Source organism: Aquila chrysaetos, chromosome 5 (assembly GCF_900496995.4).
Source record: "Aquila chrysaetos chrysaetos chromosome 5, bAquChr1.4, whole genome shotgun sequence".
Taxonomy (NCBI): Eukaryota; Metazoa; Chordata; class Aves; order Accipitriformes; family Accipitridae; genus Aquila; species Aquila chrysaetos.
Window position 1 is genome coordinate 59,344,467 of NC_044008.1, and position 17,895 is coordinate 59,362,361.

General features: G+C 42.3%; 1 protein-coding gene across 1 annotated transcript in view; it reads left to right on the forward strand.

Annotated features, from left to right (window-relative positions):
• Window positions 1-17,895, forward strand: part of MAP2K1 (mitogen-activated protein kinase kinase 1) — a 47,742-nt gene that overhangs the window by 24,646 nt on the left and 5,201 nt on the right. Inside the window, exon 6 of the mRNA XM_030016068.2 lies at window positions 14,909-15,033. Coding sequence (XP_029871928.1) covers window positions 14,909-15,033 — 125 coding nt within the window. The remainder of the gene's footprint in view (window positions 1-14,908; window positions 15,034-17,895) is intronic.

A 17,895-nucleotide genomic window follows, 5' to 3' on the forward strand; every position in this document is an offset into this window, starting at 1 on the left:
AGAAGTACTCCCTTTGCAGTGAAGATAGGAATATGTTGAAGGACCTGAGTGATTCAATCTCTATTTCCTTTCAATACCAAATAAGTCTTCCTGCATTTTCTGGGAAGAGAAGAATGCTTCTTCAGCACAAAAAAGTACATGATGAACTTCTAGGTAAGCACAGACAGGTACAGAAGCAAAGGCTGCAGTCTCAGACAGTGCTACGCACTGAAGAGGCTTTCAAACATTTCCACCTGCAGCAGTGGCACTTGGGCCAAGTTAACTATTGCCTAGTGTTGCTGCAGTGAAGATACACACTGTCTAGTATAGTTGTGGGCACTACCTTTCTTAGAAATGTCAACACTTGAAATGAGACAAGTATGGAGGTAAGCTCTTCATGTAGTTTCCATTCCTGTACTCAGAGAGAATGAGGAAGCAGAAGACAGTTAAGATACCTATGAGTGGGGTTTTGTAATGGCATAATTAACTCTATGAAGAAAACTATATTGAAAAGCATTGTCCCAATGTATTTCTTCATTGCAACTGCTAGTCTTTTGATAGTAACAGATCTATTAAGTGTAACAACAAAATTTTTGGAGACATTCACAATTACAACCTGTGACCTAAAATTAATTTGACGGTTCAACACTCATTATTGCCATTAAAACTTTTAAAAGAAAGTCACTATTTCTACCAGCCTTACATTCACATGCTATTTATAGACATCTATCATGCAGAATTGCATCTTTTTTTATACTTGAATGATTTTAAAAGCATGGTGAAGCTATGTAAAACGAGATTGTTGTTTCTATGTTCCTGGGGTCTTTAGTTACTTTACTGTAAAATAAATGCACTGCCTTGTTTTCGGCTTATAGTTGCCCTTTTTAAAATCCAGCTCTTTCATTAATCTGTTGCGTGTTCCATTAAACAAAAATTACACTTGATATGGTAAAATAATAAATTCCATTATTCCTGACATGAGTGTAAATTGAAGACTGGAGATGGAGCATTTCATGTTTTTGTTTGAATGGCACTATTCATTGCAGTGATCATGCAGTATGTATAAACCATGCCAACTGTTCAGTGAGTTTTGTAGTGTGAGATCAATCTTCAGATTATAAAAACATCTTCATCAGACATTAATATGTGTCTGAATTTACATTTGTTGGCCAGACTGAAAAGAGTAATCAGCAATCCTAGTATACAATCTGTTGTAGGATTACCTTACACATGAAGTAGACTGTGTTTATTACATGTTTCTGTTTTGGGGTTTTTTTTTGTCGTTTTGTTTTTTGTTTGGTGGTGGTTTTTTGTGTTTTTGTGGGGGGTTTTTTGTTTGCTTGTTCTTTTTTTTAAACAATCAAATACAGCTCTCTTCTGGAGAAAGGAGGCTGGAGGTAGACTCAGTAAAGATTTCTGATGGTAGTTGCAAAGTTTTTTGTGTTTTTTCAGGGCATAAGGGAGACTTCTGGGAAAGAGATCATCTTATTTTAGGGCATACTGGAAGAGTGACTCTTGTATCTTGTAATTCTCAATTCAGCCACAGTGGTGGTTTGTTACCATGTTGGTTGCTTGGGGTTTTTTTTTTAGGTTGTTCTTGCTCGGCTGGCTGCTGAGACAGCAATTTTTTTGTTGTTGTTTTACAATCTGTAAATCTGATAAATCCAAAGTAAAGCCTTTCAGATCTTGTTTAAGTGCAGCTTAACCTCACAGCATTGGCTACATCAGAGATTACACTTTAAGTGCATGGACCAACAACAGTTCTTCTTCTACATTGCTTCCAGTGTTACTGGATTGAATATGCCCTGCAGTGTAAAATTCCATGTACAAATTGTGATTTTTATTTTTTCAGCTCAGTTTTCATACTGTGTCTTCTGACAACATCAGGAATACATGACCTGGTATACTTTTTTGCAGAAACTCCCATTGAAATGTGTGATATCTGATAAAGTAGGAGCTAAAATGACATTTTGGAAGTTGATCATGGCTAGTGCTAGCAGCTAAAAGGAAAACCAGTCAGAACAATGTTTCCATCCTTTGCTGTGTGGAGTCAAACTTGCTCATCCCTTGACATGTGGAGCCAAATTTGCTGGCTGTTGTCTTTGATACTTTCTACCAGTCTGTCTGTGTTACAGGTTGTCCTTTGTGCATTATTTGTAGACCCCCATATGTAGGTTGGACCTCGTGGGTAAGCTGGCACAGTAGACTGAGCTGTTAGAGCTTATCTTCCTTGTGGAGGGCCCTCGTTAGCTTCCTCCATGTCAGACTTATGAGCAAAGATGCTGTCCTACAGTGTGACATTCTCTTCTGGAGGTTGACCGATGCTCAATTGTATACTGGCTGTACTGTTGTGTGGTACTCAGTGATTAAGGAGGGACTGACATGTGGAAAAAATGTAATATGTGAAAAGTATGTAGACTGAAATGGTGTCAGTAGGGTTTAGTGTTGTCAGAACATGCTTAGATAATGCATGTCTGAATATTAAATGTGGCTTCAAAATCCAAGAATACCATTGTAAATGTACTGACTTCTCTGCTATTTGATATATTAGATGCTTTGCCTTTTTGTAATTAAAAAAAAAACCCTGCTTACATCATAATTTTACTTTCTTAGGCTTTTTTAATTTTTTAGGTGCCAAGAACTTCTTGGATTCATATGGCCCTGGGTTAAGGGTGTAGTATAAGAATGGTAGTATGTTATACTAGGAAACCCCTTGTAGTGCAGGTGAAGCTTTTTCCGGCAAAGTTATGCTTCTCCAGACTGCCTCTTTGTTGAATCCTGCCTGAAATAAATAGTACTAGTAAAAGCACATTTCTCCTGGTATAACTGGGTCAGCATTATTTTGGTGATATAGCTGTAATAATTGGAGATTTTTGTGGTTTACTTTCTCTAGCCCCTATAGTTTGCCCTCAATGATTATCTAGCACTGCACTGACATAGTGTGACCAACATCTAACATGTGCTGTTTGTTCTCACTCATTCTGTCCTTGGGGAAAAACGTGTGTGTCGTGGTTTCAGCCCAGCCGGTAACAAAGGACCACGCAGCCGCTCGCTCACTTCTCCCGCCCCCTCCGGTGGGATAGGGGGGAGACGGAGGAGAGAAAAGAAAAAAAACTGGAACCTCGAGGGTTGGGATAAGGGCAGTTTACTGGGACAACGCAAAAAAGTTACAACAACAACGACGGTACTAATGAAAGAGTATACAGAAAAGAGTGATGCACAGTGCAACTGCTCACCACCCGGGACCCGACGCTCCGCCACTTCCCCCACTGAAAGTCGAGAGCAGGAGAGCCCTCCCCCCGGCCCACTCCCCATGTATATACTGAGCATGATGTCACATGGTATGGAATAGCTCCTTGGCTAGTTCAGGTCAGCTGCCCCGGCTATGCCCCCCCACCTCCCAGGTTCCTGTAAAAATTAACTCTATCCCAGCTGAACCCAGGACATTATCCACCCCTTATTCTATACCATTTACATCATGCCCAGATCCTACATTTTCCAATCAACTGCTACCACTTTCCTTGTCTTATATATAGATATATATGTATATGGACACCCCCCCCCACACACACACACATACAAATAGTATTCCCTTAGTCAATGGGTTATCCCTCCAATGTGTCCATCAATTTTATTTAGTCCATGACTTTGAGGCTCCATCTGTTGTAACACTTCTTCAGGATAAGAGAGATGGTGTGAGGTGTTGGGTTGTTCTATGCTGTCTCTGGAACTTCTGGCTGGTACATTTGATGCAACCCACACCCTTGGTCTGCAGGTCAAAGATGTTGATCTTGAGGAAATTGCTGGGCGCCAGTTCAAGTTCTATCACTGTTGTTCTTGGCTCAGTTTCAAAGTCCATTCTTCAGTCATTTGGGTAATTCTTACAGTAATACCCTTGATATGGCATATAGACACTATAGATACAATGACATACATTGGCAGGTTATTTAGCAGTTAAATATCATACAGCCTAGTTCACTGGCTATTCTCTCCCAAAATCAAATCTCCCTGAGGTACACATCGAACTTCCCCATCCTTCTGCATCACCCACCAGGTGTACCCAGGTCCCTGAGCAAAAACCACCCCTTGGATGGGTTTGTCTCTGCGTGAGGGAGGACTAACCCAGACTGTCTTTCCTAACATACTCCTCATGTGCACTACAGGAACTTTATCCCCTTCTACAGTATGTGGAAGTCTTGGTTGGGCGGGGCCCGCCCGATTGGTGGATCCTCTAGTATTAACTAACCAGGTGGCTTTTGTTAAATGTGTATCCCAATGTTTGAAAGTTCCACCCCCCCATTGCTCTCAATGTAGTTTTCAGCAGTCCATTGTATCGTTCGATTTTTCCGGAGGCTGGTGCGTGATAAGGGATGTGATATACCCACTCAATGCCATGTTCTTTGGCCCAGGTGTCTATGAGGTTGTTTCGGAAGTGAGTCCCGTTGTCTGACTCGATTCTTTCTGGGGTACCGTGTTGCCATAAGACTTTCTCTTCAAGGCCCAGGATAGTGTTCTGGGCAGTGGCGTGGGACACAGGATATGTTTCCAGCCATCCAGTGGTTGCTTCCACCATTGTAAGCACATGGCACTTGCCTTGGCGGGTTCATGGGAGTGTGATATAGTCAATCTGCCAGGCCTCCCACTGTTTATATTTCAGCCATCGCCCTCCATACGACAGGGGTTTCAGTTGCTTGGCTTGCTTAATTGCAGCACATGTTTCACATTCATGGATAACCTGTGCGATAGTGTCCATGGTTAAGTCCACCCCTCGATCGCGAGCCCATCTATATGTTGCATCTCTTCCCTGATGGCCCGAGGTATCATGGGCCCACTGAGCCATAAATAGCTCACCCCTACGTTGCCGGTCCAGGTCCACCTGAGACACTTCAATCTTGGCGGCCTGATCTGCCTGCTGGTTGTTTTGATGTTCTTCAGTGGCCCGACTCTTGGGTACATGAGCATCTACGTGGCGTACTTTTACCACTAGCTTCTCTATCCGAACAGCAATATCTTGCCACAGTGCGGCAGCCCAGATGAGTTTACCTCTGCGCTGCCAATTGCTCTTCTTCCATTGCTGTAGCCACCCCCATAGGGCATTTGCCACCATCCATGAGTCGGTATAGAGATAGAGCACTGGCCACTTTTCTCTTTCAGCAATGTCTAACGCTAGCTGGATGGCTTTCACCTCTGCAAACTGACTCGATTCACCTTCTCCTTCAGCAGTTTCTGCGACTAGTCGTGTAGGACTCCATACAGCAGCCTTCCACCTCCGATGTTTTCCCACAATGCGACAGGACCCATCAGTGAACAGAGCATATTGCCTCTCATTTTCTGACAGTTTATTATACAGCGGGGCCTCTTCAGCCCGCGTCACCTCCTCCTCTGGCGACATTCCAAAATTTTTGCCTTCTGGCCAGTCCATGATCACTTCCACAATTCCTGGGCGACTGGGGTTTCCTATGCGAGCCCGTTGTGTGATCAGTGCGGCCCACTTACTCCACGTGGCATCAGTTGCATGATGTGTAGAGGAGACCTTCCCTTTGAACATCCAGCCCAGCACTGGCAGTAGGGGTGCTAAGAGGAGCTGTGTTTCAGTACCAACTACTTCTGAGGCGGCTCGAACTCCTTCATATGCTGCCAATATCTCTTTTTCAGTTGGAGTATAGCGAGCCTCGGATCCTCTGTATCCCCGACTCCAAAACCCCAGGGGTCGACCTCGGGTCTCCCCAGGTGCTTTCTGCCAGAGGCTCCAGGTAGGGCCATTCTCCCCAGCTGCAGTGTAGAGCACATTTATAACATCTTGTCCTGCCCGGACTGGCCCAAGAGCTACTGCATGAACAATCTCCCGCTTAATTTGTTCAAAAGCTTGTCGTTGCTCAGGCCCCCATTTAAAATCATTCTTCTTCCGGGTAACTTGGTAGAGAGGACTTACAATTTGACTGTAATTTGGAATATGCATTCTCCAAAAGCCCACAACACCTAAGAAAGCTTGTGTTTCCTTTTTATTAGTTGGTGGGGACATAGCTGCTATTTTGTTGATCACATCCATAGGGATCTGACGACGCCCGTCTTGTCATTTTACTCCTAAGAACTGGATCTCCTGTGCAGGTCCCTTGACCTTACTTTCTTTTATGGCAAAACCAGCCATCAAAAGGATTTGGATTATTCTCTTCCCTTTCTCAAAAACTTCTTCTGCCGTGTTGCCCCATACGATGATGTCATCAATGTATTGCAGGTGCTCTGGAGCTTCACCTTTTTCCAGTGCAGCCTGGATCAGTCCATGGCAAATAGTGGGGCTGTGTTTCCACCCCTGGGGCAGTCGATTCCAGGTGTACTGGACACCCCTCCAAGTAAAGGCAAACTGTGGCCTGCACTCCGCTGCCAAAGGGATGGAAAAAAATGCATTAGCAATGTCAATTGTGGCATACCACTTAGCTGCCTTTGATTCCAGTTCATATTGAAGCTCTAACATATCTGGCACAGCAGCGCTCAGCGGTGGCGTGACTTCATTCAGCCCACGATAGTCTACTGTTAGTCTCCATTCCCCATTAGATTTCCGCACGGGCCATATGGGACTATTAAAGGGTGAGTGAGTCTTGCTGATCACTCCTTGACTCTCCAATTGGCAAATCAGCTTATGGATGGGGATCAGGGAATCTCGGTTGGTGCGATATTGCCGCCGGTGCACCGTCGTGGTAGCAATTGGCACCTGTTGTTCTTCAACCTTCAGCAACCCCACAACCGAAGGGTCTTGAGAGAGACCAGGCAGGGTAGACAGCTGTTCAATCTCCTCCGTCTCCAATGCAGCTATACCAAAAGCCCAACGGTACCCTTTTGGGTCCTTGAAATATCCCCTCCTGAGATAATCTATACCAAGGATGCACGGGGCCTCTGGGCCAGTTGCAATGGGGTGTTTATGCCAGTCATTCCCGGTTAGACTCATTTCAGCTTCTAATACGGTTAGCTCTTGGGATCCCCCTGTCACACCAGAGATACAGATGGGTTCTGCCCCTTTATAACTTGATGGCATTAGGGTGCATTGTGCACCAGTGTCTACTAGAGCCTTATATTCCTGTGGGTCTGATGTGCCAGGCCATCGAATCCACACTGTCCAGTAGATTCGGTTGTCCCTCTCCTCCACCTGGCTGGAGGCAGGGCCCCTCTAATCCTGGTTAGAATATTCGTTACTCGCTTTTTGCACCCGTGAATCAGAAGTCCCTTCAAGAGGATCAGAAATGTGATCAGCCCATCTACTGCATCTGGGGGACTCCTCACAGGAAACTGGAGCAGCAGTTTTCCAAGAAGAATCCTCTTTCCTGGTTGCTTTTTCTCGCAACTCCCGTACCCGTGCATCCAGGACTGAGGTAGGTTTTCCATCCCACTTCCTCATGTCCTCTCCATGGTCACGCAGGTAAAACCACAGGTTAGCCCGTCGTGTGTACTTTCTCTCTCCTCTCTCTTGGGCAGAGGAATGCTTACTCCCAATAGCTGCGATGCGGGCCTGTACAGGTGGGGAGGAAGACATATCCACTTTGAATTGCTGGAACTCTCGGGACAATTCCTCTACAGCCGAGACACAGGCCCGTAGGGAGGAAGAGAGACTTCCTTCGTATTGCCGGAGTTGGACAGCCAATTCATCCACCGTTTGTCCATGGCCTTCTTTCCAGGACATTACTGCCAATGAGTTGGCATAGGTTGGTGGTGCACTTCGTAGAAACTTCCGCCACATGGGTTGTGTGCATTGGACATCATCTGGGTCTATGGGTGACTGCGCATTTTCTGGATCATTATAAATCACCTCCAGCACGGCTAATTCCCTCAGGTACTGGATACCTCTCTCCATGGTGGTCCACTTGCCTTGGTGACATGTAACTTCATCCTTGAAGGGGTATCTTTCCTTTACACCTAACAGAAGTCGCCTCCAGAGGCTGAGGACTTGTGTTTTTCTCCCAATCGCCTTGTCGATGCCCCCTTCCCTAGACAGAGATCCCAACTGCTTGGCTTCCTTACCCTCTAATTCCACACTACTAGCCCCATTATCCCAGCATCGGAGCAGCCAGGTAACAATGTGCTCACCTGGGTGGCGGCTAAAATCTTTTCGCATGTCACGCAACTCACTCAGGGATAGAGATCGGGTGATTATTTCAGGTTCTGCCTCTTCCTCCTGTTCTCGTGATGACCCTGGTTCATCTTCATCTCTCACTGAGCGAACTGATTTCTTTGTGTGTTTCTTTTTCTGTACAGGGGCGACTGATACTGGCACAGGTTGGTTCTCTGGTTTAGCTGCAGTATCCGTCACTGCGGTTGGGGTAGCCGCGCTGCCTGTTGCCGGGGCAGGGGTAGCCGCGCTGCCTGTTGCCGGGGCAGGGGTAGCCACGGTGCCTGTTGCCGGGGCAGGGGTAGCCACGGTGCCTGTTGCCGGGGCAGGGGTAGCCACGGTGCCTGTTGCCGGGGCAGGGGTAGCCACGGTGCCTGTTGCCGGGGTAGGGCTAGCCACGGTGCCTGCTGCCCTGTTTTCCATCTTTTCCCCCTTTTCTCCCTGAGGGTGCTGCATAATATCAAGCAGTGTTTGGTAGATACTGGCCAGGGCCCAGCAGAGTGCAGCGAGTTGTACGTCTTTGGAATAGCCACAGCATTTTTCTTTCAAATATTCTACCACTTCATGAGGGTTCTGTAGTTGTTCAGGAGTGAACTTCCAAGCCACTGGGGGTGAGAAGTTCTCTAGATACCTGCCCATATCCTCCCACATGCCGTGCCACCCATGAATATCCAGCTTTGGGGCAGATCTCTGGGTGGTACTCTTAAAGAGCCTTTTTGTAGCCCTAAACAAGACCTGAAACATATTCAGGAGGCATAGCACTAACAGCACAGTGGCTTGTGCATCCCAAGGATATTCAAAGTTCTCAAAAGCTGTTGTAATTAGTCGGAAGGAGAAAAGGGAGGCGAACGGACGGGGGGAAGTATCCCCCCCTAACTCCCCCATGGATTGGCTGTAATTACCAATAAAATCCGATAGAAGGTGCCCAAAGTATGGAAATGATATCACTGCCTCATACAGATACCAGCTTAACCTCATGACCAGTGATGTAATCATTTCACAAGTCGACATTGCCCAGTACAGCAAAATGATAATGCCAATCACTCTCCCAGAGGTGAGAAACGTAACTACAGGCAATACATAGAGCATATAAGGACCTACAAAACGCCACCATGTAAACAAATTAATCAACATTGTGACTAACATCTATTTATCTAATATAAGGAATGCGTATGACGAATTTGTTTCAACACTCTCTGGCCAGATCTGTCGTTATCTCAACCCTTCGTGCCCCACGTTGGGCGCCAAAAAGGACTGTCGTGGTTTCAGCCCAGCCGGTAACAAAGGACCACGCAGCCGCTCGCTCACTCCTCCCGCCCCCTCCGGTGGGATAGGGAGGAGACGGAGGAGAGAAAAGAAAAAAAACTGGAACCTCGAGGGTTGGGATAAGGGCAGTTTACTGGGACAACGCAAAAAAGTTACAACAACAACGACGGTACTAATGAAAGAGTATACAGAAAAGAGTGATGCACAGTGCAACTGCTCACCACCCGGGACCCGACGCTCCGCCACTTCCCCCACCGAAAGTCGAGAGCAGGAGAGCCCTCCCCCCGGCCCACTCCCCATGTATATACTGAGCATGATGTCACATGGTATGGAATAGCTCCTTGGCTAGTTCAGGTCAGCTGCCCCGGCTATGCCCCCCCACCTCCCAGGTTCCTGTAAAAATTAACTCTATCCCAGCTGAACCCAGGACAGTGTGCAATTGGTGGCCTTGGTTTAATAACGTTTTTTGGTTTTGTGTTGTGGTGAGAGTGGGAGACTTAAAAATGAATAGATGTCCTCACTAAACATGAGACCATAGCAACATAAGGCCAAAAAATTTGTTCTTAAATCTAAAGAGAGCAAAGCTGGTGATAACTCATTTTCAGGGAGGAATTTATTCCATTACTATGTTTTATTACTTGTGTGTGACATGGCAATATCAGCAAGTTTGTAATACTGACGTGGCCATTGAGATTACCAGGAAAAGTAGATGGATGTTTCTATAAAACATTGTCTAACAGTAAGATGCAAAATGTGAGCTTATATATTTTTATTTAAAAAAGGAGCTGTTTCATGTCGAAACAGCTGTATTGCTAACCCAACAAATAAACACACCATTCTCACTATTTTTTGGTTGGGGATTTTTTTTTTGATGCAATGTAATGCTACAAAATAAGACTTGCAGGGCAGGGGGGAGGAATCTGTGTATGGGATCCCTCCTTTGAAACTCGTAGGCATCCAGCTTGTTCTTTGGTTTCTACATTAATGGGCAAGACTAGTCAAGATTTTATATAACTCAAGTGTTCATGTTACTGATTTTGTTGCACTGTATATAAAACTGGGGAAGAAAAATCAGTTTAAATCAAGTTGCCAGGAGCTTCAGGTAGTGCTTTATTTGTCTAGCTTTTAGTGTTCTAATGAAGTGTTCAATAGACTAAGTGCATACAGAGCAGTTTAAGACCACCTATTTTTCTTGGGCTATGCAACATCAAAGTACTATTATTAAGGTAAGAGATTGAATATTCTCTTTGGGTAGAGAGTGGTGAAGTTCTATATGTTGGTGTAGTTGATGGCAGGTGAAGATGGTTAGTGCAACTGAGACTTTGGCATTATTGTGGGACAGTAAAACAAAGGACTCGCAACATCACCATAGGGCAAAAATTCGCAGGAGTGCCTTCCAGGGTAAGGATTTTATAATATGTTAACAATTTTTCTGTAATGATGGGCAGAAGCTAGCACACAGCATTCTGAATGCAAGAGACTGCTGTTAGATAAATAATAATGCTGATCTGAAAGAAAAGAACAAAAAAATAAATAAGCAAAACTTGTCAGTGATGCATTTGCTTGGATTGATCAAGAAGTAATGACAGTCATAAAAGACTGCAAAGCACCAAATGGAATATGGTAGCTGCTCAACATGAGGTTCAGCTTAAACTGCTTCCACACACAGATGTATCCTGAACTAACTGTGACCTCTGAGGAAAAGTATTCACTTGTCATTACAGAGAGCTCAAGGAAGAAGTCATTAGGGCTTATTAAGGAAGGAATGGAAAATACAGTCTTTTTAGAGACCATTAGCTCATCTGGACTGCCATGCTTTGTTTTGGTCCTCTCTGAAAAGACATGATAGAAATTGCAAAACTTCTGAAAGACAAACTGGTGGGATACAAAGCAGCCATAGAAAAGGAAAGGGGCAAGGAGTGTGACTGTGGTAGATATTTTCATAATATCTCCTGTTAAATAAAGGTATTTGTAACAGGGAACGTTATAGAAAATGCTACTTCTATGGTCCTATTTACCTTTGTGTAAGGTACCAGAAGGCACTAAATGACAAGGAAAGGAATGTCCTGTAACTAATTATAAAGTATATTGCTGCAGGTTATTGAGACACGCAAACTTTTTTTTTGCTGTTTTGTCTCTGGGTGAATAAAAATCCTGTAAGTTAATCAGAACATAATCTTAGTTGTTTTTGACCACAATCTGGAGTGTTATTCTCTCTTGAAAATCTCCTCTTGCATAGAAGGTGCTTTGTAAGATTTCTGAGCTCCAGTTGCAGCCAGTAGCTCCAGGGTAGAAGGTACCACAGAGCAGGGGTGCTGTCAATAGTCTGTTCTAGTGTGTTAGTTCCTACAGTATTCTCATGAGATCCTGCCTTGGGAAATTGAAATTGATTGGAAGATACCAATAATGTGCTGCAAGACAGATATGTTCTCAAGTGTCTGGCTACTCAATAACTTCTGTACAAAAGAAATTGCCTGATAGTGTTATGATAATGTCCAGGACCACCTTTCTTTCAGAATGAATGAGGCTTGTGCCTGTGGAGGAGAGCAGGGCTCAGCCAGAGGAGGCATACCTCTTACAGAGATTACAAGACATCCTGTGAATCCTGGAACCTTCTTTATATGAACTAGCTCCCTTTTCAGTGTCATGTATCCATCCCTCTGGACTTCTCTAGAATTACACAGCTCTGTTTCTGGGTTGTCTGGGATGATACATGAAATGTCCTTTCATTTTCTTTAAAACTTAAATGTTTCCCTTATGTAGCACATTTGGTCTTCCTTTCTAGATTTGTCTGTTTCTTGCAAGTTACAGTATACATTTTGAAGGATGCCTTGGCATTCCTGTTCCATTTGGCAATACAAATCTCTGGTTTCCAGAGAAACTGCTGAAGTGCTCTGACACTCTGGAGTTAAAATAGCATACATTTGGAGGGGTGCTACATTTAGAGGGGTGGAAAGACAGCAGCCTTCCAAACATCACACTCTGATCACGCTGGATGCCTTGCAAGGAAAATGAAAATGATCAGGGAAAGGCAAGCTTTATATAAAATTCCAGTGAGGAGTCATGGTTTGCTGTGCTATTGTAAGAAAGGTACAGTGTGGAATTATCAGCTAGAGAAACACTGAAGGTAAAAACCTAAGTCTTCAGAAGACCAGGTGGATTCTAGAGCATGTAAGATGCTTATAAAGAGAATGTCAGTTTGGTTCACTGACAGTGGAATGCTAATGTTATTTTTTGCCATTTAATTATGAGCATGAAGTATTCATGAGCTGTAGAGATAAGTGAGGATTTATGTCTTTGTTCTGAATTGAACTAGTAGATGTGCATAGATAAGCAGTACAAATCTAGAGGCCATATTTATAATTTGTTCAGGCTCTGCAGTGCTTCCAGCATATTTTGCAAACATTGGTTTTTTCCACCTTGCTTTTACACTGAACTTTAGATGCAGATTTCTGCATAGCTGGGTATCTCTAATCTCTGCTGCCTGCTTTGCTGCACCATCTACTTGTTTTGTTTGTTTGTTTTTTTTTTCTGCTGACATTTTAAATTGATAGGTCAAGCTCCTAGACTGGATTCTTCCTTTTCATTGTGAAGCATACTTGTGGTGAGGTCTCTACAAAGAGTCAAAACTTGCACAAAGGAGGTAGAACTTGCAGAAGGTTCAGCTGTCTGCCCAGGAGGCCTCTAAAATCTCTCCTTATTGAAGGCCTGCTCCAAGTTAACCAGAGTGTAACATTGTGTTTCCTGCCTGGTAAACAGCTCCACGAACTGCCCAGTACCTCTGCTGCTCTTACAGGAGGAAAATCTATTGAGGAGAGCAATGTTTATAAGCCAGTTCCTTTCCTAGGGATGGGGAATTAAAAGTAATACACACAAAATACGTGCCTATATTCTTCCGCCTCCATAAGGAGAAAGACTGTACCTGGCAAAAGCAGCTGGGATTTTCTTTGCAGGAGAAAGATGATGTAGACAGGCACAACTTTCTCTGTGTTAAGACCAGCCAGTAGCTTGTGTTGGATCACTGTGTGGATTTTCTGCGGGCTGATGCTTGTTCCACGCAAGGCGGACAAGCTGTAGGCTTGCTGTCCTGTAGATGAGCCTAGAAGAACTTGTGTATACGCAAATCGTCACAAAATGCTGTTTCCAGTGTGCCTGGACAGTTTCAGTTACATAGAAAGGTGATGTCAGGAACCAGAAAACGTAGCCACAATTTCCAAAAGTAGATTACTTTATTCAAGCTTTGTTTTGTTCTTTAAAAGAGGGCTGGGGAAGAAACAGCTAAAACACAGTTTTGTCTTCATTTGCAATCTCCATGGATCTTGTTCAGTGAGGCATAACCTTCCGCATGGAGATCTTTTTCCAGGGATGTGGGGTCACATTAGTATCATCTTTCCAGTGACATCCTGGTGACATAACAAAGATCAGTTCCTGTGTCACTGAAATGAAAGCTACCTGGAATATGTTTGTGTTTAAAAGTGAAAAGCAAATGAAAATATGCTACAAACTATAGACTTCTGGATCTGCTCTTGAATAGCAGAATCGAAAGTGAAATTCTGATAGGCTGAGCTGATCTCTTTCTTCAAACCCAATTTATAGTACCCCTTTTTCTGTAGCATTACTTTGCAAATGTGAGCTGTTGATCATCTATCTCGATAATGCATTGGTAATGACCAGCTAAGCAGCAAGATATATTTAAAAAAATTCTTACAGCTATAAAAGAAATACTAAACAATTGTTCTCTGTACCTTTGCATTCACAAATAGCTGTTATTAGTTGCTTAGCTACCAGTGACCCTTATTAAATTTGCATTTGGAAAAAGTGACGAATTCAAAATCATGAGGAGGTTCTGTCACAGGTAAACAATCTCAAAGCATTTTAAATGCAGAATTTCAATAATAGGATAATTTTTTTTTTTCAGGGCTTTTAAAAAAAACCCCCAACAACAACAAACAAAAAGACCCTGACCCCTTCCCCCCCCCGAAAAACAACCAACCAACCAAGCAAAAAAACCCCAAACAAAACCCAGAACAGCAAGAACATGCTCCAAGAACTGTTTTGCTGTGGGATGGTTTATGCTTGTGTACATATGAAGGCTAAATTAGGGATGATGGTGTTGCTGCTGTAGTTCATTGACCTTTATAAAATAAATATGTAGGGCCTCTTTATTGATTATTTCTAGGTGAAAGAACATCATTGAAGAGGAGTTATGCTGACATACACTTTCAAATTTATCTCAACTGTTAGTCATTGCAAGGAGGATGTTAGATGCCCAAACTTAATATTTGAAAGCCAAGAAACAGGGTGAAATCAAAACTTAAAACTAACTGCCTTTTCACGCTTGGGATTTAAAAAATTTCTTTTTGTTTTTCTATGTTTGAGTGCTTGTGAAATGGGCCGGGGTAGGGAACCAAATCTCTTCTGAGTATTCCCAGAGAAGGGTTAGAATTGTCATAGAAGGGAAACAAAGGGACACACATGGTAATTCTCACCTTTCATGTTAATTTCATTGTCAAATTTCCCATTTTAATTATTGTAAATATAAATCATCCATTCATTTTTTTCCAGATGTTAAACCATCTAACATTTTGGTAAACTCTAGAGGTGAAATCAAGCTTTGTGATTTTGGTGTCAGTGGACAACTGATAGATTCTATGGCAAACTCGTTTGTTGGCACACGCTCCTACATGTCTGTAAGTACAGATTTTATAGCTTTGAGTTTACTGTACATTATGGTAGAGTTATTGCAATTCCAGTAATCAAACAAGAAACCAGCTATTCCCGTTACTAATGCTGTTCATAGTTCAGCACTTCCTGCATTCCAGGAATATTCCCATATCATATCAGGCTGTGTGTGTGGGGAAAGAACTGTTGCAAGAAAAGCCAAGCAACTTGGGATATTTTATAACACTACAAAAGAGATGCAGTTGCGTCTACGTTGCAGAATTCAGTCGGGTAATGCATTTGGGTTTTGTATACATGTGTTTTCAAAAAAGCCCAGTATTTATAGTTTGCTTTCCTTAAGTGTGGTTCTCTTTCCACTTTAGCGTTTTGCTGCAGTTACTTATGTAGGCAAACTGCTGCCTTGCTAGTGATCCTGTCGTGACTGCTCCTGGGAACCCAACATGGCTGCAGCAACAAGAGAAAGCATGGGAGTGGCTAGTGTGGACAAGGCCACAGCAGCTAATCTGAGACTATTTACAGGGTGTTCTTTATTTCTGTATATGAATATAAGTATAAGAATACCTTGTTCTTCAGATGAACTCTTTGCATTATGTGAAAGTCACAGTTAATGGAAATAACAGGTCTTCTATTCTAATGTACACACCTTGTTCAGCATACAACCAATAGATTCTGCTGTAGGATTGAAACTGTGTGGGCTTAAACTTAAAGGGAAAAAGCGTAATAATGCTGCTTCTGCTTAGCACAGGACCTGCATTTCAACATCAAAGACACTATTCTCATTTTTGTCACTTAATATTGGTAACATACTTGAAATAAAACTGTGGCTTATGTTCCCACATACATCTAGGAGCTGTTGCTACCTAGCAAAAAAAATTTACAGCTCCATCCCTTCTGGGCCCTTGACATACTACTGGCTTTCCCTTTTTCTTCTAGTAGGAGTGAGAGCAAAGTGCTGTCTACCTTCAGTTTTCTTCAATTTATTGTTTTTACAGACTGAGATTTAGCTTTGCTGTCTGTCATCATATGTCACAGACCAAGCCATGATGGTGATTTTATTTATTCTTTTTGATAGTGTCTGAAGTACCTTTTCTTGCAGTATCTCCCTTAACATGTTTTTTCAACTAACAGCTATAGAATTGTTACATGCCAAACAACATCCTGTTCTACCATATGACGGTGTGTATAATCAACAGTGTTTAACTTGAACATATTTTCTAGATTTTAATTATTTTTGTATAACTAGTACTGTGTGTTTCCTGCTTTTTCTCATCTACTCACTTCTTACTTTACACTTGCAAAAGATTTTCATAAAATATGTGTCTTTGTTTTGGGGTATCTTTATCCATTGTCCAGCAATTGTGTAGTTTATCTAGATGGCTTTGGAACTAGCTGAGGTGGGACACTGGAGAAAGCTCAAATATAATCTCAGTTAATGTTACAAAATTAATTTAACAAAACTATCACCCATTATGGCAGAGGAAAGAGACTTTACCGTACTACTGCATTCTTACATTATATGAGAATAAGTTTAAAACTGCATATATAATTTTCTGAAGTATGCATATAGTCAGGCAAGAATCTGAACCATTTTAGTAAAATATGAGCTTGATTTTAAAAAGAGAGCAGAAGAGCAAAGTGAATGTTTTCTTTGAGAAGTCTTAGTAAAAATGGATTCGAGGATCATGTAGACCAATGTACTAAAATTTGCAGAAGCCATATTTAGCGCTCAACATGGTACTGATAAAGCAAGCGCAAAAACTAAGCAAAAGGAGTTAGTTAAGGGTTAATCTTATGTTTTAGTTCTGTAGGCAGAAACAGAAGATGGGTACACTGATTAAAACTGAGGATCCTTGGAGCAATGTGACCAGAATATCCAGATATGGTTTTAATCATGATTCAACTGACCAAAAAATCCTATACCTAAATATCTTTCCAGTGTTTGAGTCTCCTAAACACAATACAAAATATATTTTTAGCTGAGTCTGTTTTCTTACCTGCATACATTTTTTTTTAATACTTACATTAGCATGTGGATATAATCTATCCAGAATTTGTGTTTGTGTTTTTCCCTTTCCAGTTTGTTTTTTTCCTGAGAAAAATTTAAGCCTATTGCATTTTTGTTTGTCAGGCCATAATGTGCAAGTGGTTAAGCTGGCAGAACACATGTCTATCTTCCTATTTTGTATATGTTTTTCAATCGTTATACCTCCAGGAAAGGTCTGTGCCCTGCATAATACTTTATCATTCAAGTTGTATGTTATGTTTTATTATCATTTCAATGGATTATAGAGCTCAACAGTTTATTTAGAAATTATTTGAATATGGATCTAAAACTGCAGTATGCATATATATAAAATAGTCCTTGCTATAGGGAGCTGTCAGAATGCTATCAGCTGAGAAGTGTCACAAACAAGATTATTGCTAGAGCACCAGGTCACTTCTGGACCTGTATAGAATCAATATATCTTCCCTCTCCTTCCCAAAGCAGAAAACCAAGAACAGCTTCTTAGGGAAACCAGGTGAATCTTTTAGCTGTCCGTACTAGTTTTGCTTTCTTGCTCTTCAATAATTCCATCATTAATAGTTGCAACATGTAGATATTATGATAAAGAAATAAAACAGCAACATAATAGCATAATTTTTAAAAAGTTTCAAAGTTATTTGCAGTGGTGGTATGCAATGTCTGTGGAACTTCTGGCACTCCAGATGAGATATTTAAAGAAAAAGACAGTAAATCACTCATTGGAACATGTCATACTAAGTTGGGGTTTCATCCTTCATTTTATCCAGGCTATTGTGGAATATATTTTTTTCTTGTTACAATACTGTCTCTCCTCTCCCCCCCCCCCCCCCCCCCCTTTTTTTTTTTT